At 53.7% G+C, this 24963-nt stretch overlaps 1 protein-coding gene across 6 annotated transcripts in view; it reads left to right on the top strand.

The window, feature by feature from the left end:
- Window positions 1-24963, top strand: part of TOM1L2 (target of myb1 like 2 membrane trafficking protein) — a 120775-nt gene that overhangs the window by 78393 nt on the left and 17419 nt on the right. For 5 of the 6 annotated variants that reach the window (XM_019413282.2, XM_019413281.2, XM_019413280.2 and 2 more), the window contains exons 5-10: window positions 6859-6993; window positions 8458-8616; window positions 11335-11451; window positions 20764-20897; window positions 23174-23222; window positions 24025-24148. In XM_019413282.2, coding sequence (XP_019268827.2) covers window positions 6859-6993; window positions 8458-8616; window positions 11335-11451; window positions 20764-20897; window positions 23174-23222; window positions 24025-24148 — 718 coding nt within the window. The remainder of the gene's footprint in view (window positions 1-6858; window positions 6994-8457; window positions 8617-11334; window positions 11452-20763; window positions 20898-23173; window positions 23223-24024; window positions 24149-24963) is intronic. The other variant, XM_019413285.2, reaches the window with a different exon arrangement.

Genomic DNA, 24963 nt, shown 5'->3' with positions numbered 1-24963 from the left:
GAATGCAAAACAGGCTCCAGGCTCCGAGCTGTCAGCACAGAGCCCGATGCAGGGCTCGAACTCCCGGGCTGTGAGATCATGACCTGAGCCAAAGTCAGAGGCTTAACCGACTGACTGAGCCACCCAGGCGCCCCAGGTTTTTCCCCATACTTGAACTTCATCCGCGTGGACTCTGCAGCAGCACTCAGTCAGGTCTGTGTGTCTGGGGCCTTGTTTGCGGGCCTCACCTTGTCATTGGTGTGACCAGATAGGCCTCCCGTGCCCCCTGCTCATGTCACTGCACCGGGTCCCTTTGGGGGAACGCGCCGCCATTTGTGTCTCGTTTCCACTGAACACTCGGTGTTTCCAGTTTGCGGCCTTTGGGAAAACCGCTGCTGTGAACAGCTAGCACATGTCGTTGGGTGAACATACGTATTCGTTGTTACTAGGTACGTATTAAGGCACGTAGGTGAAGTTGCGTCTCTGTTGGCCAAGCACAGTTCTGTATTAGCAGTTTCACGTGGCTCAGCCTCATCCCTGGGAGTGGAATTGCTGGGTGGGGAACGGCCGCGCTCTGGTTGAGTGGTTACTCTGGCAGATCCCTGCTGCTCTTTCCCACCAGCATGTGAGAGCTTTCATTGCGCCCCATTTTCACCAATGCGTCCTCATTCTGGCCCACCTGATGCCTATGTGGAGGCATTGCGTCTTGTCAACCTGTTCTCAACTCCCCTTTTATTTTAATTAAAAAAATTCTTTTAATGTTTCCTTACTTTTGAGAGAGACCGAGAGAGACAGAGTATGAGCGGGGGAGGGGCAGAGAGAGAGAGGGAGACAGAGAGTCTGAAGCAGGCTCCAGACACGGAGCCCGACACGAGGCTTGGGCTCACAAACCATGAGAAGGAGATCACGACCTGAGCTGAAGTCGGACGCCTAACCGACTGAGCCCCCCAGGCGCCCCTCAACTCCTTGGAGGAAGAAGATGATTTTATTTACACGTTTAAAAACTGCACCACCCCCGCCTCCCCGCCCAGAGAGTCTGGTATCCCCCCCTGGAGAGCATGTGCTACTCCCACCATAACACAGAACAGGGCCGGGGGCGACAGATCCCTGGACCTTGTGGCAGCCCGTAAGTGGGCAGCAGGCCACAGTGGAAATGCGGTTAGACAGGAAAGAGGTTCAGTTAAATGTGTGAGTGCCAGAGCCACAACAGGTTCTTCCTCACCATCTGGATGTTTCCTGGTGCTCTCCGGAGTCCAGCTGCTAGGAAGTGGCACCGGCCCAGTCCCAGCCCTGCCCTTGGGGAACCATCGATTTTATGGAGAGACAGAAGCTTGCAGATGATAGAGGGCCAAGGGCCTCCCCAGGGAGCACTTGAGCTGGCTTGGGGACATTTGAGGCGCAGCCCTAGACTCTGAACGTATCGACACTTGAAAAGCTTTTTTTTTTTAATTTTTAAATTTTTTTATTTTTAGTTTCACTTTTTAAATTTACATCCAAATTAGTTAGCATATAGTGCAACAGTGATTTCAGGAGTAGATTCTTTAGTGCCCCTTACCCATTGAGCCCATCCCCCCTCCCACGACCCTTCCAGTAACCCTCTGTTTGTTCTCCATATTTGAGTCTCTTCTGTTTTGTCCCCCTCCCTGTTTTTATATTATTTTTGCTTTCCTTCCCTTATGTTCATCTGTTTTGTGTCTTAAAGTCCTCATATGAGTGAAGTCATACGATATTTCTTTCTCTAACTTCTTTTAGCATAATACCCTCTAGTTCCATCCACATAGTTGCAAATGGCAAGATTTCATTCTTTTTGATTGTCAAGTAATACTCCAGCACTTGAAAAGCTTTTAAAGCCAAGGGGTTATATAGACAAGTGCTCCCCCCCCCCCCCCCCCCCCCGATCAACCTGGCCCAGGACGCTTGGTTGGTGCTCCTGGTGGTTGTGAGACCTGTGGCTCTGACAACCAGGCATGGCATGAGCCCACTGTCCCTTTGATTGCTTCCTGCCTCTGGTGGGAGCTTTTTCTTTTCTTTTCTTTTCTTTTCTTTTCTTTTCTTTTCTTTTCTTTTCTTTTCTCTTTTCTTTTTCCTTTTCTTTCTCTTTTCTTTCTTTTTTCTTTTCTTTTCTCTTTTCTTTTTTATTTTCTCTTTTCTTTCTTTTTTCTTTTCTCTTTCAGTTTTATTTCATTATTTACTTATTTAAAACTTTTTGGAAGTTTATTCATTTTTGAGAGAGAGAGACAGAGTATGAGTGGGGGAGGGGCAGAGAGAGAGAGGCAGACACAGAACCCGAAGCAGACTCTAGGCTCTGAGCTGTCAGCACAGAGCCCGACGTGGGACTTGAACTCACGAACTGTGAGATCATGACTTGAGTCAAAGTCGGACACTTAACCGACTAAGCCATCTGGGTGGCTCTTCTTTTTTTTTTTTTAAGTTTATTTTTATTTATTTTGAGATAGAGGTAGAGGGCAAGTGAAGGAGGGTGGAGAGAAAGGAAGACAGAATCCCAAGCGGGCTCTGCGGTCTCAGCACAGAGCCTGATGCCGGGCTTGAACTCACAAACCATGAAGTTATGGCCTGAGCCAAAATCACGAGTCGGACACTTACCGACTGAGCCACCCAGGCACCCCAAACCAGCTTTTCTAACAGTCTCCCTGTTCCTTAGAGAAATGGGTGCTTGTCCTTCCGTGTCCCCATGGCTTCCTGCCCACCATTTCTTCTGATTACTTTCCTGGGATGCTGATCACAGGCATTGTTGGCCTGAGATTGGTCACACAGGTGCCATTCCCGGAGCTGTTTGCCATCAGCAGCCCTCTGCTGAGAACCCGTGGACACCTGTCCCTCGTCCCCACATCCCAGCCTCCTGTCATCGAGGCATCTGTGTCCCTGGCTGCCCTCTAGCCATCCGTAGCCACCCCAGCTCCACTGAACCCCCCAAAAGAGACACCCCTCAGGCTGTGTACACCAGGGGCCCCGCCCTTCAGAACGCCTGGGGAAGACTGCCCTCCGAGCCCAGTGCGTAAACTGCCAGGCAGGGCAGCTGGAAGCGTTTACCCAGGGATTGAGCTGTCTTGAGGGGAGCTGGTCTCTCTGCAGCAAGAGAGCAGGGAAGCCTGGTGAGCCGCTTTCTCACTCCCAGCCTTTGAACTACCTGCCAGTTTTTTTTTTTTTTTTTAACGTTTATTTATTTTTGAGCCAGAGAGAGACAGAGCATGAACGGGGGAGGGTCAGAGAGAGGGAGACACAGAATCTGAAACAGGCTCCAGGCTCTGAGCTGTCAGCACAGAGCCCGACGCTGGGCTCGAACTCACGGACCGCGAGATCATGACCTGAGCCGAAGTCAGACACTCAACCGACTGAGCCACCCAGGCGCCCCCTGCCTGCCACTTTTAGCACCCTCTCGATCCTGGTCCCTTGGCTGGCCTTAGGCTGCGAGCCTTTCTGTTTCTTCTTGGGGGGTCCCATTTGTTGAGAAGACAGGGATACTCGTGCTCTGTGCCATATCCCTCTGCCTTTCCCTTCGGTTGTTTTCAGGAACAGAAATGATACCATCCCAGTAGGGTAGCCTCCTGGTGGCCATGCCTATCCTGCGTGCCTCCCCCCTTACCCCTTGCCCTGCCTCCCCACCCCCCTCCTCCTAGCGACAGAGTCTAAAAATACTCTCTTTCCACTGAAGGGGTTTTTTTTCCACCAAAGAAAGTGAGCTGACTGGGGAGGAGGAGGGGGTCGGAGCTGCTGGAGGCGTTGTGTTCTTGGAAGGTGTCAGAGACCTGGCGGCCGGACCTTTGGCCAGATTCTGTATGGATTGGCAGTTCTCTGGAGACCCTGTCACCGGGAGTAGGAGGTCTGATCTGGGGGCATAAGCAGAACATGGCAGAAGCGAAGAACAGAACCCATCGTGTAAATGAGCAGTCGTTCATTGATCTGAAAGTTGATGATTTAAAACTGTGTTAAAATTTGAGGGATTTAGAAGCAAGTCGGGTACGGTTTGTGTTGGTATAAGGCCTCTGTCTGGGGTCTGGTGTACAATCCCAAGGAACGAAGGAGAGAAAAGCATGAAATTCTCTTTTCTCTCCTTCCTTAGACCTTCCGCTGGGTCTTTCGACCCCCTAACATTGTAGGCATAGGCCCGAAAAGGGAGAATTCCATAAAGAGTGGTGAGGTGGTCACTCTGTTGTTAGCCAGCTAGCCCCTGTGACAGGGACCCCTCAGAGTGCCAGCACTGCCATGTCACTTTGCTTTCCTATAGGGCAGCCTGCCAGCACCACCCCTGTGGCTCCTTGGCTTTAGGTTGGGGACCCAGAGTAGCCCAGACTTCCTGAGGTTTTCCACCTCTCCCCTAGAGCAGAGTCTGAAATCTCAGCTGTGTCAATCGTGTAGAGAGGCTTCTGTGTTGTCACTGTCACCTCAGAATGTGGACAGCCTCTCTGGCCATCTTCCTGTGTTCTCTGATGGAGCTTGGTAACTGTGAGTACGAAATTCAACCTGACTTGACAAATGACGTCTGACTGCCTTCTCTGCAAGGGCGAGACTCGGTGTGTGCCTGCAAATGTCTGACCTAGTGGAGAGAAGGCAGGAGCACAGGTATTTGGGCATTGTCCCCGGAAGATGAGAGAGGCATGTAGCGTCTCTGGGTTTCTCCCGGTTCTGTGTTTCCACCTACGACTCTTCCTTTAAAGGTGCCCCTGCCCTGTTCCTTGTTGGCATCAGAATCTTGTTCAGGAGAGAATGCTGCCAGGAACGTATGTTCTGTTAGTGGCCACCTCAGCCACACTGCACAGGGGTCTCATACAGGGGTTGAAACAGTGGCAGGTGGGAAGTGAGTAGCTTAGCCAAGACTGCTTGGTTGCAGATAACAAATTCTCATTCCAGCTGGCCTAGGCAAAGAGGAGAGTCTGTCAGGACAAGGTAGGGCTTCCTAGAACCCTGGGTGTGACTAGACCTGGGAAGGGACAGAAGGGATCAGAAAAGCCCGCCAGTCCTCTCATCTGTACCTCTCAGCACACTGGTGTCAACGTCCCACATATAGGCTAGCTCTTGCTCCCTGGTCCCCACTGGGCACATGGCTGCCCACATCTAGAGTGGACAGTGTCACCTACCCAAGAAGAGCAGCCCAGCTCTCCCCAAGCCCGGGGCCTAGCTCCTGGGTGGAGGGGAAGCTGACTGGCCCAACTTGGGATGTGTGTTTCCCTCTTGGTGCCACAGAATACATAGTACTGGAGAAAGGGGGCCTGTTGAGTCGCTGTTTGGGCAGGTGCCCCAAGAACTATCCCCCATCTGGAGAGCACAGTGATGGTTCTTTAATTTCCACTCTTCCTATCTTGGAGTTGGCTGAGGTGGAGAACAAGATAACTGAAAAGCCGTCCCCTGGAACTGTTGGTCCTCCCGTTGAAATCGAGGCAGGAAGTGGCAGCAGGAAGGACCATCATGCTTTCTTCTCCCTGGCCTCCCACCACAGGCTGTAAACCTGGCCTTAGACCCTAAACGAACCCACTAGCTGCATTTTGAAGCTGGAGTCGCAGGACTCAGCTGGATTTTGAATCAGGTGGCCGCAGCCAAGGCAGCTGGTGGAGAATGGGGCTCCGGGGCACTCCCTGGGGGGGGCGGGCCTCAGGGGCGCTGCTCTCCAGCTGGTGCTCCGATGGGCCTCCGCAGGCACCACGGGCCCCACTCAGAATCCAGGAGGAAGTGTCGGCCGAGAGGGGCCGTCCTCAAGCGGGCATTAAATCCCTGAGTGTGCACATTCGATAAATGGATCAAGGAAGCCGGGCTGACGGTAATGTTTGTGGTGCGATGTATCAGTCGTGATGAGCAAGGCTTTTTGGAAACTGACCTTTTAACTTCAAGTGGGTCTGGTGGTTAGAGATAGAGTTTCTGGGGCTGCCTCAGGATTGGTTGGAACGCAGTGCTAGAGCCAGGGAGGCAGGGAAATGCTTGTGACAACAGCAGAATTGGCAACGGAACCGTGGGCGCGAGACGCCGCGCCGCCTCTTCTGGGTACGTATAGGGTGACAGGACCGTTTTGAAGAGCTGGGCTTTGTTTTGGGGGAGCCCTTTGGAGACGCTGCTTTTTTTTTTTTTTTTTTTTTTTTTTTGATCCTGCAACTTCCAAAGAACCAAATATTTAAATTTTTTTTTGAGTGTCATGAATCAATGATCAGTGTCTATTGGGATATCCGTTCTTTGCTCTCTGTGTTGTGTTTTCAGCGAAGGGGCTCTTGTGGCCGTGCTTTCCAATGGCTTCTCCGATGTGGGCACGTGGGCGTTGCCACGGTGGGCAGCTCCGGGCTCTCCCTCCCCTGAGCCTCTGCCACCTCCCCTTTCCGGCCAGGCGAGGTGGTGTCCGCTTTTGCGCTCTCTGAGCCACTGAGGAGACCTTGCATTAGCCTTTATTTCCGCCACACATCAATTTCTCCTTTCCTTTCTGCTCAATTTGCCTATGGTTCCCGCCTCCGCCCATGGGAGCTCTGCCGAGCAGAGCCGCGGCACTCCGGTCCCGATGGCATCCCGCGGGCACGGCAGCGAGGCAGCCTCCGCACTCCCTTCAGCTAAGCAGCGCCAGGAATTGATTTCCCGGCGATTAGGGAAATGCCTGCATTTTAGGATGCGTCACAGTGCTTAGGTGTTACTTCTTCGCATCTTCTCCAAGGAAATGCTACACGCTGAATTAAGTTTTTGTGTTTTTGTTCACGCTCAACAGCACCATTGAAAACCCAGATTTCGCCAGCCCCGTCATGGCAGCGCTGGCGGGGGCGCGGGGGCAGAGTGGGTTTGGCCAGCATGATTGGCGTTTGAGGGTCGGAGGGCACTGGCCTCTGAGAGAGGACCTGGGCTGCCCTTGGTGAGAAATGCTTCCTGACAGGCCCTCTTTCATCCTCCCAGGCGTGGGCTGATGCCTTTCGAAGCAGTCCTGACCTCACCGGCGTTGTGCATATATACGAGGAGCTGAAGAGGAAAGGGGTCGAGTTTCCCATGGCAGACTTGGACGCTCTGTCTCCCATACACACACCACAGCGGGTAAGCTTCCAGCTGGCGTTCTCTAGAAAGACCTACTGCAGAACAGGCAGGCCACTGCCACCACCCTTCTGCTGCTCCGTTTGAATTATTCAGCTTGTCATCACGCGTTCTTAAAGCTCGAGGGCATTTCTTTTTAATAACAAGGGGAATGCAGGAGTGAGACGGCTGGTTGGCTGGTGATTAAGTGGCAGCAGTGTCTTCCCCCACCCCCGCTCCCAGTTCTCATCTGACTGTGCAAGGAGGATGTAACAGAGGGATCGGTTCCGAGATTTTCCTGGAAATGGCTGCTTGGGTGGAGCCAGCCTGTGAGGGCCCATCCCCTGAGGGTCACTAGCACCCGCTTTTCCGAGGGCCCAGGAATCTCCCTTTGGGAGTGCCGGAGCACCTCCGTGTCCGTGGCAGTGCAGAGGAGCTGGTGACGTCACCGATCGTGGGGCAGAGGGCAGCTTTCAGTTTTTTAGACTGTACAAGCCAAATGGATCTAAATTCTGTTTTGAACTGAGTGTTCGGTGTCAATCCAGACATGCTTGAATTCCTCCAGCCTTGGAATTCAAAGCCCAGAGAAGGCCTCCTCCCGTCGAAGCCTCTTACAACGTGAGGCAGCTCTGTGCTTCAGAATGAGAAGCACGCAGGTGATGGTGACCGTTCATCCTGGGAAGCTAGTACCTCTACTGGGTGGAAATCAGCGCCCGGCCCCAGGGGGGAGCCAGGAAGCTCCAGGATCTGGGAGAGAGGCGCCTTGTGCCAGCACACACACTCTGCCTCGCTGGCCCCATCTGCCCATCTCCAAAATGGGGACAAAGAGTCCAGAGTGCCTGTGCAGGTCTCTTCCATGAACACAGTTAACGTTCGAGGCTTTCTGAGATGCTCAAAAGGGAAAGCATAAGGAATTCTACTTTGCAAAGCTTTGTTCTCATTATGATCCCTCCAAACCACTTACCATGCCTTATGGAATAAACGTAACCTGTTTTATTTTTCTAATAATGACACAGAACAGCATTGTTTTGTGCTTATAATTACAAAGAACATTCGGTAAATTGCATAATTGCTATTTATAGTAGTTTACTTGTAAAGGCCAAAATATAATCTTCTGGTACCAGATAGGGATGTGTGATTAGCAAAACTTCATAGCAGCCCCCCTCCACTCAGATTCTGAGGGGGCCCTAATAACGGGAACCCTGACCAGAGCTCTCACGGGGTGCCCTCGGCGCTGCCTTTCTGAGTTGCTTGGTTTGTCTGGGAGGTAAGTAGAGGGAGGAGCCCTTGGTACCCCCCATTTGTGGAAGGAGAGACTGGGTGCAGGAGGGGCAGGGATTCCCCGAGCCTCACAGGTGAGCCGTAGAGCCAGGCCCGCTGCCTCCCTGCAGGTGGCTGTGGTGGGAGGGGCTGCCGGGGCGGGTAGGCGCCGGGCCCAGCTGCACGGGCAGCCCAGGTGAACAGAGGACTTTGTTGTTGCCGTGCCAGAGCGTCCCCGAAGTGGATCCGGCCGCGACCATGCCCAGGCCCCAGTCGCAGCAGAGGACGAGTGCCAGCTCCTATTCCTCGCCTCCTCCTGCTCCCTACTCCGCTCCGCAGGCCCCGGCTCTGAGCGTGACCGGCCCCATCACGGCCAACTCAGAACAGGTACTCGCACGCTTCCGGGCCATAGGCAAGTCGGCCGACTGTCTTCGCGCGCCCTTCCTGGAGACGTATGGATGCTTTCCCTGACCAGGCACTGTGCTAGTGTCCGCGACCCACAGACGGAAGGGAGGGCCCACCGTGCAGTGGGGAGACGGGTGCAGAGGCTGCGTGGACGGTGTGGTGGTGCGGTTGCGGGAGCAGGAGCTGAGAGTTAGTGCTACCTGGAGGGCAGCCCTGGGAGCCGACGCTGCTGAGGCTCTCGAAGCCGGAGCGGGGCTTGTCTGACAAGGCGTGCGCCGGAGGCGTGGAGGAGCGGGGCGCTCGAGGGAGCAGCAGGTGGAGGGTTTGGGGGATCAGTGCAGGTGCAGGATCGGAGAGGCAGAGGGTGAGGCCAGCGCACAGCCGTGGAGTTGCGTTGTGAACAACCTCGTGAGTCGCGCGGAGCGGTTTGGATTGATCCTGTAAGAGGCGTCAGCCATCAGAGGCCGGTGACCCGCTCAGCAAGGTGCCGTGAGGCCTTGAGGCCGGGATGAGGAGGCCCTTAGGAAGCATTCTTCCTGCCTTTATTCCAAACCCTGCCCACCTTCCCTGAGTTATTTCCTGAGAGGCCAATGCCATTGAAATCCCAACCTGGATTTTTTTAGACGAGTCGTGGAGGCTAGTATTTAGATGAATCTGTAGAATTGCCATTCAGTAAAATTTGAGAACTGATCAGACTTGAAAAAAGAAATCCATTCCAGTGTTTGTGACAACGTCATTATTTACGGAAGCCCATGTAGACAGAGGGGTCAAGCAATGAGGCGTGGTTAACCGAAGTGTCGTGCCAGGGTTGCTCACGTTTCCGTTCTCTGGCGGCCCCGAGGAGGCGAGCAGGAGGAGGTGAGCTGGAGGTCAGACGGGCCTGGACTTGAGTCCCCACTCTGCTCCTCACTGTGAGGCTTCGGCTGGGTCACTTTAACCTCCGTCGACTGTTAGTAGAACGGGGCGGTGGTTCTTCCTCTTACCCACCCCCGGAGCAGTCATGAGCTTGTCGGGCAGCTGGATGGGGTGGCCTCGTGATAGTCCCCCCGAGTGCCGCGTGCCCTGTTGAGGAGAGGAGGTCGAAACCCACAGCTAAAACACGGGCCGTACAATAAAGTGCTATTCGGTTCACTCCATTCTGCCCTTTCTCACTACTCACAGTGGCCAGGACCTGTCCCCAGAAGGGAAGCCCTGGGGAAGAGGGTCTCTGGCGGCAGGCTCTGCTGCTACGGGCAGAACTGTGTCCCTTTCTGCCCGGAGGGAAGTCTGACATGTCTGGAGTTGGATGGTCACTGAGACCCTCCACTGACTCTTTGCCGGTTGCGTGGGAGCTCGGGAAGAGCCCTGCCAGCAGCCAGAACAGTCTGGAGGAGGGGCTAGAATGGGCGAGAAGGGGGAGAATGGAAGAGAGGCCTGGCTTTGAGGGCCCTTCTGATCCCATGTGGTGTCTGTTGCATTCCTGAGCTTCCAGGGTCAGAAAGCTCTTCTGGCTAAGACTGGGGAGGACTTCGCCCACTGGGCGGAACCGGAGGGGAGAAGAGCCTCTAGGGATCTCACCCAATGCTCTCATTGACCATGTGTCCATTTTCCATCCAGTACACATTTATTGAAGTCTCCTGTCGCTATCCCTGTGCTCAGAGTGTAGACCTCAACTCAACAGAGTCCCCGTCCCCAGGAGGTCAGCCAGGACAGGGGCGGGGGTCTGCGGTAGGAGGTGCGCTGCTTGCTTCTGCCTCAGGGAGGGCAGGGGAGAGTCAGAAAAGGCTTCAGTGAGGAGAGAAGGTGTCATTTGAATTAGGTCAAAGCGCAGTTAAGAGCCATAGCAAATCCAGTTCTCTGGATGTTTTAGTGGAAAAGGGATCGATCCTGGGTGCCTGTGGGCCAGCACCTTGCAGGGTTTCACTTGGGTTTACTCACAGCAGCCCTGTGAGGCCGTCGTTTTCACCTTTCCGTAGCTGAGGAACTGAGGCTCAGATTAACACCCGTCCTTTACAGTGTCCCTCCTGCAAGAAAGAGGGCCCAGGCCCAGGCCTTGGGGAGCTCTGTCGGATGGGAAGGTCAGGTAGTTTTCACGGGGACCTCGGTAGGGAGCTGACTTGCAAGGGGGTCTCCCCTGGAGTCTTCTTTTGGTCCCTCTGCCTCATTCTTGCCACACTGGGAAAGTGCAGCTAACGCCAGCCAGCCTCTCAGAGGACCATAGTGCTCAGATTGTGCACTCCTGGGGCCAGAGTCTATAACGAGGGGGTTCCTTATGAGGATCCCAGTCCTGAAGAGCCCTTGGGGATCACACACTCCACCACGTTCACTGGCAAGAATAGGGACGGAGGCCTGGGGAGATTAATGCCCCACTCAGAGTCTTGCTGTGGGAGGGCCGAGCCACAAGCCAGCTCAGTCCCCACTGGACCCGGCGCTCTTTCCCTGTACAGCGCTGCCTCAGTGTCATAGCAGAGTCACCCGTGACAAACTCTTGGTTAACCAAGGGCCCCGTGGGGGTGGCCTCACTCCCGCATTCGCTTCTCCCTTAGAGCTGCCGTTGCTCTCACACCCGGACCAGAGTGAGATAAGAAGCCGCCTTCTGCCCAGCACATGCAGAGGAGTGACCTACATGCCACAGTGAATGGGACTGTCACCAGACAGGTCCAGGTTGACTGACCTCTCCTTCCTGCTTTCCTCCCCACTCCCACCTCCCCGGCCTAACAGATTGCCAGGCTTCGGAGTGAACTGGACGTCGTTCGAGGAAACACAAAAGTCATGTCTGAGATGTTAACAGAGATGGTCCCCGGGCAGGAGGATTCGTCCGATCTGGAGTTGCTGCAGGTGAGGGGGGGCCTCATCTTGTGGAAGGTCTGGACCTGGGGAAGCGGCAGTGAGGCAGGAGCGGAGCCCGGGGGGACTGTCATGGGAAGGGACATGTAGGCTCACACTCAGCCTCATGCTTCCTGGCAGCGATCAGATGCCAGCACCAGGCTCTCCTTTTTATTTGCCTTCATAATATCTTGGCCCTGATAATAAATTGCCGACTGCAGAACACGTGCCCCTCAAAAGATGAAGGAAGTATAAGGAAGAAGATAACTCACTTTCTTTGATTCCAGCACCCACAAGTAACCCCTGTCGATGTTTTGATGCATTTTTTTCACGTTTGTTTTCATTTCAGGTGTAGTTGAGATCCTATTATGTGCCCCGTTTTGTGTATCGCTTTGCTTCCTCAACATTATGTCGTAAACATTTGTGACAGGACCTCCTCAACCTTTCCTACACGAGGGAGCCCTTCTAGCCACACTTTATCCCCCAGAGATTCCTGAGACTGAAATTAAATAGAAGCTCCTTTTCTTTTACTGAATACTGAGGATTCTGGGCTGGGGTCGCCAACATTATGGTTCCTGAGGACCCGTTGCTAACTGGCCTCTTTGCCCCCTGGACACCGAGTGGGTCTGGGGGCATGACCGAGAGGGGTCCAGTAGCAGGGCCAGCCTGCAGGGCCGCCCTCAGACTAGTGTCTGAGCCAGCCAGATCCAAAGCTAGTGACCAGATCTCCACCACACCCATCTCAGACGACTCTGGCACTTGTAGAAAATGGCACCCGCACTGCCCTTAGAAGCAGTGACCTTCTGGAGGCGTGGAGAAAGGGTGCCATAAACTGCAGGTGCCAGGATCTTTTCAGCGGGAGGCAAGATGCTTGAGTAAACAGGTCAGGAGCCAGACTGGCTTGGCGAGCTGGCAGGAGTGCCTCACGACGTGCCTGCTTCTGCTGTTCTTGTCTGGCGCTCAGAGTCGTCAGTCTTGGCCCCCCAGGCGCCGTACCTCCCACCCTGCTGCTGGCACACAGCTCGCAGCCTATGAAGGCCCGGCTCTGATGGCCCTGCCTTTCAGCAGTGTGCACAGCGAAAGTGACCTGGTCCCAGGCAGCCTCTTGTTGTGCCTGCTTCCTCCTGGGAAGCCGTCGGCTCCTAAGGAGGTGAGGTGAGGGTGGGTGAAGGCCTGTTCTGGGCCTGACACGGAGCAAAGTGGAGGTGCATGGAGTGTGGTCTCTGCTCTGGAGGAGCTCCCAGCCTGGTGCGGGAGGCAGACAGGAAACAGCTCCTCTCCACGAAGCCGTGACATCGGGTTGCTCTTGAAGCCGAACCGAGTACTCTCAACCGGCCCGAACGAGGAGCCCTGAGCGGCCTCTCACAGACCTCACCCCTGACACCTGCAGCAGACCAGGTTGGCCTCAGTTTGGCAGGTCCAGCTTTCCACTGCAGGGGACCCAGTGTCCCCTTAATGTGTCACTGACCTCCATTCCCAGCCTGCAGGGGGAGTTCTTCCAGGCACTGGAATCTGAGAGCAGTCCAGAAACAATCGAGAAACTGAGAGGGCCTCTTGAGGCAGCGTTGTGCTGTGTCAGCGTCCGAATTCCTGCTGACGGGGGGTTTGCAGTGGACAGAGCTGAGCTCCTGGCAGCAGGGGGTGGGCCGAACAAAGCCAGCATGCTTCCAGACAGCCATAGCAGACCCAGACAGCAAGCATACTCCGTGCGTGCGTGTGTGTGTGTGTGTGTGTGTGTGTGTGTGTGTGTTTAAACAAGCCCATCAGCCAAGACAAACAGAACCTAATCTCCTGGCATCAGCTCACAGTTTTCAAAAATAGGTTGCTTCCCATGACGTTTTCCTTCCCTCTGTTTTGTTCCAACTCCAAGCCTACCAGCCCTCCCTGCTATCGTATAAATCAAACAGAGAAGGAACGACTCCGGGTGCCAGTGGGAGGCTGGCCTTCCAACAGGGGAGATTCAGGAGTTGGGCAGCTCTGTGTGAACAGCCACGGCTCTCCTTGCCACCGGCCTCGCTCCTCAGTCATTCTTGACATCTTCCCTCTTCTTCTTCCTGGGACAGTTGGAGCCAGCTGGGCAGGGGCTCCCAAAGGCCAGGGCCACCCCAGACAGCGAGACTGCCACATGGGAAAATGCCACCATCTGCTTGGAAAGTGATGGGATTGGAATGTGCCCCGAGGACCCCTCAGTTGAGCTGGAGGGCAGCCAGATTGCTCAGGGTAGAAGCTGTCCAGAGCTCACAGTGCTGGCCAGGGCCATGGAAATAAACCCATTTGTCACCACCCCAAATGTTCACGCCAACAGAAGCTGCTCCCGATTGGAGTGTAAACCTCTGGGTAGGAGGGGATGCAAAGAGAGGAAATTGTAGGTGTCGGTCCCGGGACATATCGGTGTGGCGACCATAACCATGGGCGGGAATGTCCCGATTGCTTCCTGTGCCTAGCAGAGCATTTTCAGGTGTGGCCTTGAGCAGAGCCACAGCGAACCTCAGCAGGAGAGCCATTTGCTTCAAGGGAAGCGGAGGCCACTCGTCATGCTGTGCTGTCAGCGTAGCCGGAGACCCTGAGGGAAACTGAGGCAGGGTGCCCGGAGGGAACACTGTGCCGTGTGGGATCCTCCACTCCCTGAGCTGGGAGAGTCGTCCTCGGCAGTCCGGCTCCACACATGTGCTCGGATTCCACCTACAGCCTGTTGCCTGGTGTGCCTGCCTCATCTTCCTTAACATCTTCTTGACACGACAGGCTGTTCACGTGAGCCCATGGAAGCACTTCGTTTCCAAACGCACGTCCTAGTTAGACTTTGGGAAGCGCCGCGGCGAGGCAGCAAGAGCCACCGGGTTCACATCCAGGCCCTCCCGCTGACAGGCTGGGCGACACTGGGCTAGTCGCCTACCCCTCAGGGCCCAGAGTGATCACACTCAGCTTAGAAGGGTAGGAATCATCCGCTCGAGGTGGCGCACAGGCCCATCATACGCAAGTTGGAGCCCCCGTGATTATTATCGGCACCCCCTTCTATACAGCGAGCTAAAGTCTGTCTCCCTGTAGCTGCTACCCTGGTCTGTCATCTTTGACGACAGAACAAAACGAAGTCTTCTTTGGTGAGGTGGGTCCTTAAATGTTTGAGGACTGCCATAAGCCCTTCCACGGCCCGGTCCCTGTGTGGGACAAACGTGGCTGTTGGCCGCCCACCTCGTAGATGACCTGTCAGTTCTCAGCAGGAGTCGGGTGCTGTAAATCGAGAGCATTTCCATCAACACAAAACCTTCCATCTCTTCCTCATATGGCCGGTAAGCCAGGTCTTCCCCCATCCTGTGTGTGGGCACTTGGGTCCGGGCCTGAAATTTGAGACTGCCATCTGTGTCTGCTAGAGTTCACGTCCTTAGCCGCAGCCCGTGAGTCCAGGGTTTGAAATCTTTAAAAGATCCCGAGGCTGTCATTCGGTATTCTCTGTCTCTCCCAAATTAGCCTCTTGAGCTTTGTCTTCAAATAGTAATAACTTTTAATTAATCCAGCGATGCCAAAATTGGGCATTCCTGCGTGGCCATCCGTCAGATAATAAAAGAAGCCCTCCTCCACATTGTTTCTTCAAGTAGCAGATGGTATATCCCCTCTTGCGTCTTGCATCATTTCAGCAAAAACCAGGATGTCCAGGACCATTTTCTCTAGAGAAATCTAGTTTATTCGACATGTTTAGCTTCATTATCCCCCCTTCTCTTCAACAAAGAGTTTCTCCTCCTTCCCCCCCCCCCCCCCGCCTTCCTTTGCAGCTATAGAAAAGAGATCTTCAGGACCTTGTTCCGTGCTCCTTAGAACTTGGAGAGGGTTCAGAGGAAATCCATAAAGATGATTAAAAGATTGTTTTATGAGGTGGGGATGAGAATGTCCCTTGAAGAAAAGATAAAGGCATTGGGATTAATTAGACAGAAAGAGGATATTTTAATACGTTCTGATCGATGGAGGGCTTTCGCACAAAGAACACTGACCAGCTGTTCTCCTCCTCTGTTGAGAAGCCGAAATCTTCAACACGTAGGAAATTCCTGTCCTGGCTGTTGCACAGTGGGAAGGACGACCTGGGCAAGACTTCGGGCCAGAAGAAAGTCGCTCCGTTTGGTTGGTTTAGAGATGGAGGTAGGCAGAGGAAGGTCTCCCCAGCTGCGCCTGCCCTGGGTCTGGCTGCGTGTGACCCCATGAAGGTCATGCAGGCGGCCAGCTGGTGGTTGGTGGCAGAAATCTCAACATTCTGGTTCTCCTCTCCCCTTTGATCTCTGTCTTTTTTCTCACTGTTTATTTATTTTAAGACGATGGGAGCGCCGGGGTGGCTCAGTCACTTAAGCATCCTACTTTGGCCCGTGTCTTGATCTCGCGGTTTCTGAGTTTGAGCTCTGCGCCGGCTCTCTGCTGTCAGGGAGGAGCCCTCTTGGGATCCTCTGTCTCCCTGTGTCTGTGCCCCCACTCCATTCTTGTGCTCACTCTCTCCCTTTCAAAAATAAACAAACATTAAAGAAAAAAAAATGATGATGACCTAGGGTCACATTCAGTGCTGGCTGGCTCATTCAGTGGAGCTTGCAACTCTTGGTCTCGGGGTTGTGAAGTTCGAGCCCCACGTTGGGTGTGGAGATTCTTTAAAATAAAACAAACAGAAAAAGAAGGTGGTGACTTAAAAACTTGAAGGAAGGAGATGGTAAAACTTTCTCTGTGCAGAGACCCTTGGACATCCTTGATTTAGAAGCTCCAGGCCAGACTCTCTGGGCCAGTTTAGGCAAAGCTCTTTGGGAGGTGCCTGGGGACCTCTCTCGGGTTGGGCCACAGAGGCTTTGCCCATGGGGTGGGTCGGGGGCCATCTCTCTGCCCACGCCAGCTGGAGGCTGTGGGAACAAGGCAGCAAGCTCAGAGCAGGTGTTTCTGGTTCCTGCAGTTCATGAGATCACACATTCTCTGCCCTTGGGTCTCATTCTTCCCAAGAGCTGAGTCGTAATGTTAGAGGCAGGAGAGGTCTCAGAAATCATCTAGCACTTTCCAAACGCTTCTGTAAAGTAATGGAACCCTTTTCTCCACCAGTAAAATTCTCCAGAGAACCGCAGGGTTTATTTATTTTGAAGAGAGAGCGTGTGAGAAAGCATGAGCGGGGGATGCGCAGAGAGCGAGGGGGAGAGAGAGAGAATCCCAAGCAGGCTCCTGCCATGTCAGTGCAGACCCGGACTCGGGGCTCGATTCCGTGAACGTGAGGTCATGACCTGAGCAGAAACCAAGAGTTGGATACTTAACCGACTGAGCCACTCAGACGCCCTTGTACTGTTTAAAATAGATCAAAGCTGCCGTAGGGTGGGGTGTCCCAAAACCCCATGCCGTGGAGGCACTTTAGTGGCACTCTGCAGAGCTTCAGCACTTCGCTGACCCCCTTTTCCTTCCCCGGAGAGAAACAGTTCCAGAGGGTGCTGGAGGCTCGGAGAGCTGATCTAGTCAGTCATGGCTGCTTGCTGCCTGCCACTTGGTTCCCAGCACACGGGAGGGCCTGGGCTCCATGGGGGAGACTGAATCCAGCCCTGCCCTTTTTCATCTAGTGGTTCTGTGCTTCGGGCATTTGGAGCCATGTTACTGAGACGCTCCCTGCCATCTTCTGAGGGATCTGGTTCGGTTCTCCGTGGGTTCCGGTAGACCATCCTTGAGGGCTGCTCTGCGTTCGGAGGCTTCCAGTGGTTAGGGTGGGGGTAAGGGCTGGTCTTCGCTTATTTGAGGCTCTGATGGAGGGGCTCTGGCGACCTGGGGCCGCAGCCCCGAGTAGAGGTATGTCCAGAGTGCTGTGGAAGTCTTGAGAAGGTTGGGGTTGGGGGGAGTCTCCAGAAAAGATCGAGCTCCTTTTGCTCCTCAGAGATCTTTGGCAAACACCTTGAGTGCCGGTCTCCTCTATACCAGGCACGCCCTCACCCAGGGAGAGGGAGTGACAGGGTGGCCCAGGAAGGGGTCCTGGCAGACAGCAGAGAGGCAGGCACTGCACCTCTTTGCTCTGTCCACTGCCCGGCCTCCTGTGTCCCCGGGCTCCGTCTCTCCCACTCCTCCATTCCCATGCTCTTTGGCTGGTCTGTGGCGTGTCTTCCAAAGCGCTGGGCAGGATCTGCTACCCGAGAATGGCCAAGCTTCTTTTTTCTTTTGGTTGACGGGGGCTGGTCTTTTAGTTCATCTAAATCCGTGTTTCCTTCTTGGCCCTAAGCAGGTGCTCCTTGAACTCTAACAGTGTATTAGAAATACTACAATCATTTATACCGTTCACGTCAGCCCTGGCTCCTGGAATCCTTCATGCGATCTACTGTGATGGCTTCTTTCATAAGTGCCTCTGTGGGGTTTCGTTTTGTTTTGTTTTATGTTGATGGCCTGGCTTCATTTTAGCCCTCACTCATGAGCGTACTTTGTGTCTGTAATTTGGGTTTCCACTGGGCCTCTGGCTTTGACTGTTCCTGTGGTGACTGGATTTGACCTGTGAGTGTCCACCAGCATCCATGGCAGTTATTGTAAAGGTCCATCACTCGAGTTCTGGAAAGGCTCCAAGTCCCAGGCCAGTTCCTGAATGCCCCTCTCCTGGCCGGCCTGGGGATACGAGCCATTCACAATGGTAGAGAGTGGCCATTTTGTGGTATTTCACTCTTTACTGGATATAATGTCTTGTGCAATTCATTTTTGGTATTTGCCTCTTGTTATTCAGACACATGGCTGTATGTTTATAAGTGCTTACTACTGGGTCACTGGGGCCTGGGATGAGTCCTGGAGAGGGAAAATTAGATTCTAGGTGAAGGAGAATTCCCCATTCTCTGAGTGGAGAGAGTGCTAGGTAGAAGGCTAAGCTGATGTGGATAACTGAGTGAGGACAGTGATGGGGAGCTGGTGGTTTGCATGCACCGAGGACTCAGAGCACCGTAGAGTCCAGGCCCCCATCCTTCTTCCTCCAGCCTCAGCCTGCTTCTGACCTCCCCTCCTCTGCATCTCCTGCTGGTGGGAATGCCACTCCCTGCCTGGGCTGATCTGACCAGGGCTCAGCTGGCACCGGAAGTACCAGCTCAAGGGTAGGAAGAGAGGAGTTTTGACCATCCAGTGATTTGCTGGGAGCCTCCTATTTCCAGGATGGTCCTGCCTTCTCCCAAACAAAGAATGGGGGTCTTAGGAGAACCAAGAGTGGGAATCTGTTCATAGAGAAAATTAGAAGGTCTAGACACTGGGCTAGCTGTCCCTAGAACCAAGAGAAACATTAGCATTCTAACTCTACAGAGGGCCAGCAACTGGGTAGACCCATGACCAAGGCAGTGTTTCCATAACCAGAGAGACCGGGCGCAACAAGCCAGAGAATCTCCAGATGAAGCTGTTTTTCTGCCGGTAAACACCAGACTAGTTTGTACCCAGCTGTCTAAATCTAGATACCTTCTGTCTTGGAAATTACAGCTGGAGTGGGGTGATTCTGGGCTGACCCACGTGGGCTGAGCTGCTTTCCTCAGCTGCCTCCGCTCTTGGGGAAGCAGCCCCCGCAGGCCGAGCAGCCAGGGGAGGGGTGACAGCAGAAGCCGTGTCCAGGCCTGGTGTCTGGCTTGTCATGGTCTACTTATTCTGTGATGGACAGGTCTGTCGAAGTCCCGACCTTGCTCTTACCTGCAGGATCAAGCCTAGGACACGCATCCCCCCCCCTTCAGTGGTGAAGCAAGAATGTGTGTGTGAATGCGTGTAAGGGAACACTATTTCGGTGCCTTGGACCGAGTGTGGACAGAAGGAATGCAACTTGCCTTCAGTAATTCTCCTTGGAGCATTTAGGTAGTAGCTCCTACGTGTCAGTCATGGGTACTGGAGAAACAGGGACAAAGGATGCCATCTCTGCCCTCAAGAAGCTTCAGTGTAGAGTGTAGAGCGTGAGGCAGACCAGGAGCCCGGTCATAACACCCCATGTGCAGTGAGCACAGTGTTACAGGGCGCCATTGGGTGCCTGGATTCCCTGCTTTGCCTTTGCCCACCTCTCTGGTCCACTCGGCAGATGATTCCTGGGCCTTTTCCCTGCGTGTGGCTCCGCACAGGGCATGAGGGGGAATAAATGGTGGCACCTCCCTCATGGAGTTTATGGTCTAGTGGGAGGAGAAACCTAGTTCTAGCCAAGCTCTGGACAAAATACAAAGCTGAACAGAGATCGTGTATGTGCAGTGAGTAGAACAGTGACTTCTACCAGAAACATTTCAAAAGGAGGTGGTTTTGAGGCTGAGCTGTGAGAAGGAAGGACCTCTGCCCCTGCCCTCAGCCCCTTCATTCACTGGGTCATCAGCTGCCTCCTGCGTCTAGGTGGGCAGGGACAAGCTGTCCCCTGCTTTGCCCCCATTGGGACTTGGAGCTTTTGTCCTTAGGCTCTTCCTGTACTCAGGGATGCTGCAGGGCCAGTCTAGGATACAGGATGGCAAGGAGCCCTGGCAGGTAGGTGAGGGAGCTCCACAGGCAAGTTTCAGTGAGAGCCCGAGTCAGGCTGCCATCTGGAGCAGGAAAAGCCTTCGGTAGCCAGGCTATAAAGTGGTAAGGGTCTGTCTTCAGAGGGATAGTCCTTCCGGGGGTAGAGAGGGCCCCAGTGGTGACTGGGAGTTCATGAGAGTCATCAGCTGGGAAGAAACATCAGAGCTTGCTGAGCTCAGACCTCAGCGAAATGTCAGACGCGCCGCCGAAATACACCTGGTGTGGTCGGGCTGCCGGGAGTGTACAATGAACTGATCTCTTTTTTTGGAGGGTCTTCTGCCGTTACCAGTCTGTGTTCTAAAGGACCCTGCCCTTTCACCCAGAAATTCCACTTCTAGTAGCTTGTCCTGTGGAAGCACTGGCACAGATGCAGGAGCACGTGTGCGCGCGAATGTTCCTTGGTGCTGTGTTTGGGCCGGCCAAAAAGAGGCCTCAGCCTGAATGCCCAGCAGTTGGGGGGGAAGGGGAAGTGTATTCTAATACACGAAGGGACGAGGCCGGCTGTACAAAGCCGTGGGAAAAAAGGTTGTCGAGAGTATTTTGCTGAAGAGAAAAAGCAAGCTGCAAAGAATCCTGTTCATAGATGTAAGGAACGGTTTGCGCAAACACGTACCGATGTACGTACCACGGCTAGCTGTGGACGCTTGTCCGTCTATTGAACAAGAGCTTACTTCCCCTGCGGTGACAGGAGGCAGAGAGGAGCCTTCCACTTTGCATCCCACCCACGTCCAGCTTTCTGGACAAGCGTGCACTCTTTTTGTGACTTTTAAGAATTGGCACGCATTTTCCCAAAGGAAATGGAATGTGACCAAAAGCGTCCCCAGCAGGCTAGCCAGAGGCGCGTGTGTTCCCTAGGAGCTGAACAGGACCTGCCGGGCCATGCAGCAGCGCATCGTGGAGCTCATCTCCCGCGTGTCCAACGAGGAGGTCACCGAGGAGCTGCTGCACGTCAACGATGACCTCAACAACGTCTTCCTCCGCTACGAGAGGTGGGGGTTAGGGCCCTTCTTCTCCCTGGGAAAGGCTGGTGCCCTGGCAGAGGGATTTCTTTCCTCAACAATGGAGAGAGGGGGAGGGAGAGATTAGAGTTGGAAAACGGTCATCAGAGATGCTAATGTGTTCCCCGGCTGACTGGGAAAATGCTTCTCCGGTTCTCCTGGGAACCGGGCCGGCTGGGCGGAAGGTGACGTGGGGAATTCGGCCCTGCCCTTTGCAAGCCTCAGGCCGCCCAGCCTTCCCCAGTACCCCCAGCCCCTCAAGGGTGGGGAGGGCAGGGCCCCAGAGCTTCGCACCTGCTCCTTTGAAGATCCTTTGAGTTTGAAAAGGATTAAGGGGGGGGGGGGGGGCGGGGGGATTCTCTACTAAGGAAAAAAGATTTCCTCTTTCCCATCTTTAAAAAAAGAAGAAAAAGATTTTTCCCTCCCTTTGCAAATGTCAGTGTGTCTAGAGTGTTCCAAAGAAGGCAGGGTGTAAGTGCCGGATGCTGCTGCTTAGGGAAACACACACACACACACACACACACACACACACACACTCACATGCGTACATACACGTTCATTTGAGTTCTTTCTGCAGCCAAATCATTTTTGGATTTGAGGTAACCAACTTGAAAATTCTTTTCCTTTTCCAAAGCCTCTCCCGGGAGCAGCAGTTGTCAGTAGGAGGTAATGGCAGGTACAGCTCCCATATCATCACTCCGGTGTCTGTACCTTGGGCTTCCCCCAGTGAAGGCACCAGAAAGCACCTTGACCAGGCCAACCTTCTCCTAAGTCTGAGGCCCTCGGAGACATGGGGCCCTGGTATCAGTTAGGGTCAGTGTGACAGATAACTTGCATCTAGGGGACTTCGAGGGTGATTTTGCTCTGGGTGTCCCAGCCCTGGGCCTTGTCTCAGCTTTGACTGTGATAGTAGGGATGGGGGGGGGCGGGGAGTCCTTTGTCCATCTGACAAAGAAACCTCTGCAGTAAGAATGTGGAGCTACCCAGGAGCCTTGTGTGTCTGTTGGAGATGAGCAGATCTGGGGTGCCTCAACTCCCAGCCTGAGACCCCTCAGTTTTGTCATGTGGTTCTGGTTTCTCTACTTTTAATGGGCGTGGCCTTTCACCTGTTAAACCCATTTCAGCCCCTCCTAGGATAGGAAGACGGGCTAAAGTGGGCATTTTCCCGAGTCTACCATGCCCAGTCTGACCACAAATTCAGAAGCAAAGCCTGGGCCAGCAGCCCCTGAGGTACCATTCTGGCTTAAGACCTTTTGATAAGACTAATCGTCCCTCGAAGATGGTGGGGGAAAGGTACCCCAGGATTAGAAACTTTTAAGATGGGTTGATACTCCCCTTTTCCTTATAGGCCATGGCTCATAAAAACACACAAGTCTTTCTTGAGACCACAGTGGATATACATCGCCTAACCAGATGGTCCTTCCTGGGGATCACTGGTCACCAGGCACTGACCCCGGCCAGTGGGGAGACCTATGTGGAAGGACAACAGATCTCCATAAACCCTGCTGTCTCTAGCCTCTGGCTGGAGAAAGTCTCTTAGCTACTGCTTTGCCCATGACGTTTTGGAACTCTTAAGTGCAAGGGCAGCCTACACACGTGCCTCACAATTGCTCTTGTGTTCCCACCTGGTGTGAGAGTGACTTGGGTATGCCACAGGAGAGGCTCACTGTGGTCGCTCCAAGCCGAGTCCCATCCTCAGCTACTGGGGAGTCCTCTGGCCCTGCCAGGGGCCTGTGCTTGTCTTCCTCCTCTGGCTGTCTGCCCTGTGTGCGCCCCGCCCCCTTTCCACCAGCAAGCTGAGCTGGGGGCATTTTAGCGACACAGGCTAATCACTCCTAGCGCGGCTCTGTGAAATAGGGAGGGGGCTGCGCGTCTCTCCTGGCTTTGCAAACAGACCTCTGAGCACCCCCCAGGTACAGTGGTTGGCCCAGCCACCCCCTCTAGGGGCAAGAGGGGCACTCTGGGCCCAGGATGTGAGGGGACAGCTGGGAGAGCTTTTGGTCCCCTGGATGTGCCAACCAGCACCTTCGTCCCTCCCCTCAGCGGGCTTGTGGGTGAGCCTGGAGGCTGGTTCTCCTCCAGGGCAGCGCCCCCTACGGAGGAAGGCGTGGTGAAGTTGTGTGTGGGGAGATCCACTTTCCCTGGTCCCCAGGTGGCCCCGATTGGTCTCCTTTCCTGGAGGCTCTGTCCCCAGGAGCTCTTCACGGGACCAGGGAGCATCACTGTGCCACGTCACGCCCCTTACTGTGCTTTCCCTTCCCTGTTAGGTTCGAACGATACAGGTCAGGCCGATCAGTTCAAAATGCCAGTAACGGAGTAAGTATTCCTTCAGAATTCTCTCATCTCCAGAGGCTGGGAGGCCTATCTCCATTCTGTCTCACCTTTGGTTCTTATAATTGGGGCTTCAATATTTGAGCAATTAGGGGCGCCTGACTGGCTCCGTCTGTAGAGCGTGCGACTCTTGATCTCGGGGTCATGAGTTCAAGCACCACATTGGGGGTAGAGTTTACTTAAAAAAGAAAAAAAAAAGAGCAAGTTCAGGGCGCCTGGGTGGTTCTGTTGGTTAAGCGTCTGACTTTGGCTTGGGTTACGATCTCGCGGTTCATGAGTTCGAGCCCTGCGTCTAGGTCTGTGCTGGCGGTTTGGAGCCTGCTTGGGATTCTTTCTCTCCCTGTCTCCTCCTCTCTGCCCCTCCCCCTCCCCCATTTGTGTGTGTGCCCTTTTTCTCTCTCTCTCTCAATACGTAAATAAGCTTCAGAAAAAAAAGTACAGAGCAAGCTCTGGTTGGTGGGATACTGAGGAAGAGCTACCAGGCACATTCCTGGCAGGAGGGTGGCAAAGAAGCCCCAAGTTACAGCTCCTGGGACAGTGACTGTCCTGGTGGCTGGTTCAGCCCTGCCTCCTTTGGTGGGGGGAGGAGCCAATGCAGACAGAGCTCACTAACAGCCAGGCCCACCATGGACCCTTGAAGTTCCCTGAAACCCAGGTGAGGGAGACTGCCTTGCTCCTGTATTGGGGAAACGTTGATGCTTTTCCTCGGGGACCATGCACGATGCCTGCTGGCTTTGGAGCCCAGCACCAGGGCTCCGAGGCTCACCGCTATCTTATGCTCTGGCAGGTACTGAACGAAGTGACCGAAGACAACTTAATAGACCTGGGGCCGGGGTCTCCAGCTGTGGTGAGCCCAATGGTGGGGAACACGGCACCCCCATCTTCTCTCTCCTCCCAGCTTGCAGGCTTGGGTAAGTGTCTCATAGGGACAAAGAGGGTCTCCTTTGTAGGCCACTTCGTAATTGTGAGTCTGGGCTGAGGGTCCATTTCTCTCTCTCTGTTGTAAGTCCCAGAGAGAGCATTTTGAGGAATCCGTGGGAAAGTGTATTCCTGAGGCCTGGCCAATTGTACCATTTTTAGTTCATGACTTTTGTCCCTAAACTTAAAAGTTTAAACCTGTGTTGCAAAGAAGGGGTGGAGGGAGTTCCAAGGAACAGGAAGTTGTTTGCTTTAAAAGAAAGGTAGCTGCTGTGTTTTATCTGGAATATTCCATGTGGTTAAAGTGATTGTCTTCTCAATATAAATTAGGCCAAGGATGGCAAATAGGTTTTAGCTCATTGGCTACTTGGGACACAGGTCTAAGAAGGATGCTGAAGCCACATCAGAGCTTGGAAGCTGAGTCTGTAGTTGATTGGTAATGTCTGCCACAGACTTGGAAATAGGAAGTGATGACACTGATACATTTGCTCTCCTTGAACTAACATCAGCCTAAAGTGCTCCACTGCCTGAAACCTAAAACAAAAGAAACTCACCACTTTTCCACTTCTCTGTTTGAAAGTGTGTATATGATTCTAGATGCTGCAAATACGCTGGATGATACGAATCTATAACAAAATGACAGTATTGAAATAATAATGCATGGCCCTTGCAAAATTCTGTCTTGCTTTTTTCTGTTTCCTTTTTTTTTCTTAGTATTTCTCTTTATACCTTTATTCCATTTCAGTCAAACAGGGTTTTTATTTAGTGGCCTGTCAGTTACTATAATCCTGGCTTCTCGGCATCTCAT

This window comes from Panthera pardus, unplaced genomic scaffold (assembly GCF_024362965.1).
Source record: "Panthera pardus isolate Hobbes unplaced genomic scaffold, ASM2436296v1 HiC_scaffold_3, whole genome shotgun sequence".
Taxonomy (NCBI): Eukaryota; Metazoa; Chordata; class Mammalia; order Carnivora; family Felidae; genus Panthera; species Panthera pardus.
The sequence above is the reverse complement of the archived record's forward strand: the minus strand, read 5'-3'. Positions and strand labels throughout refer to the sequence as shown.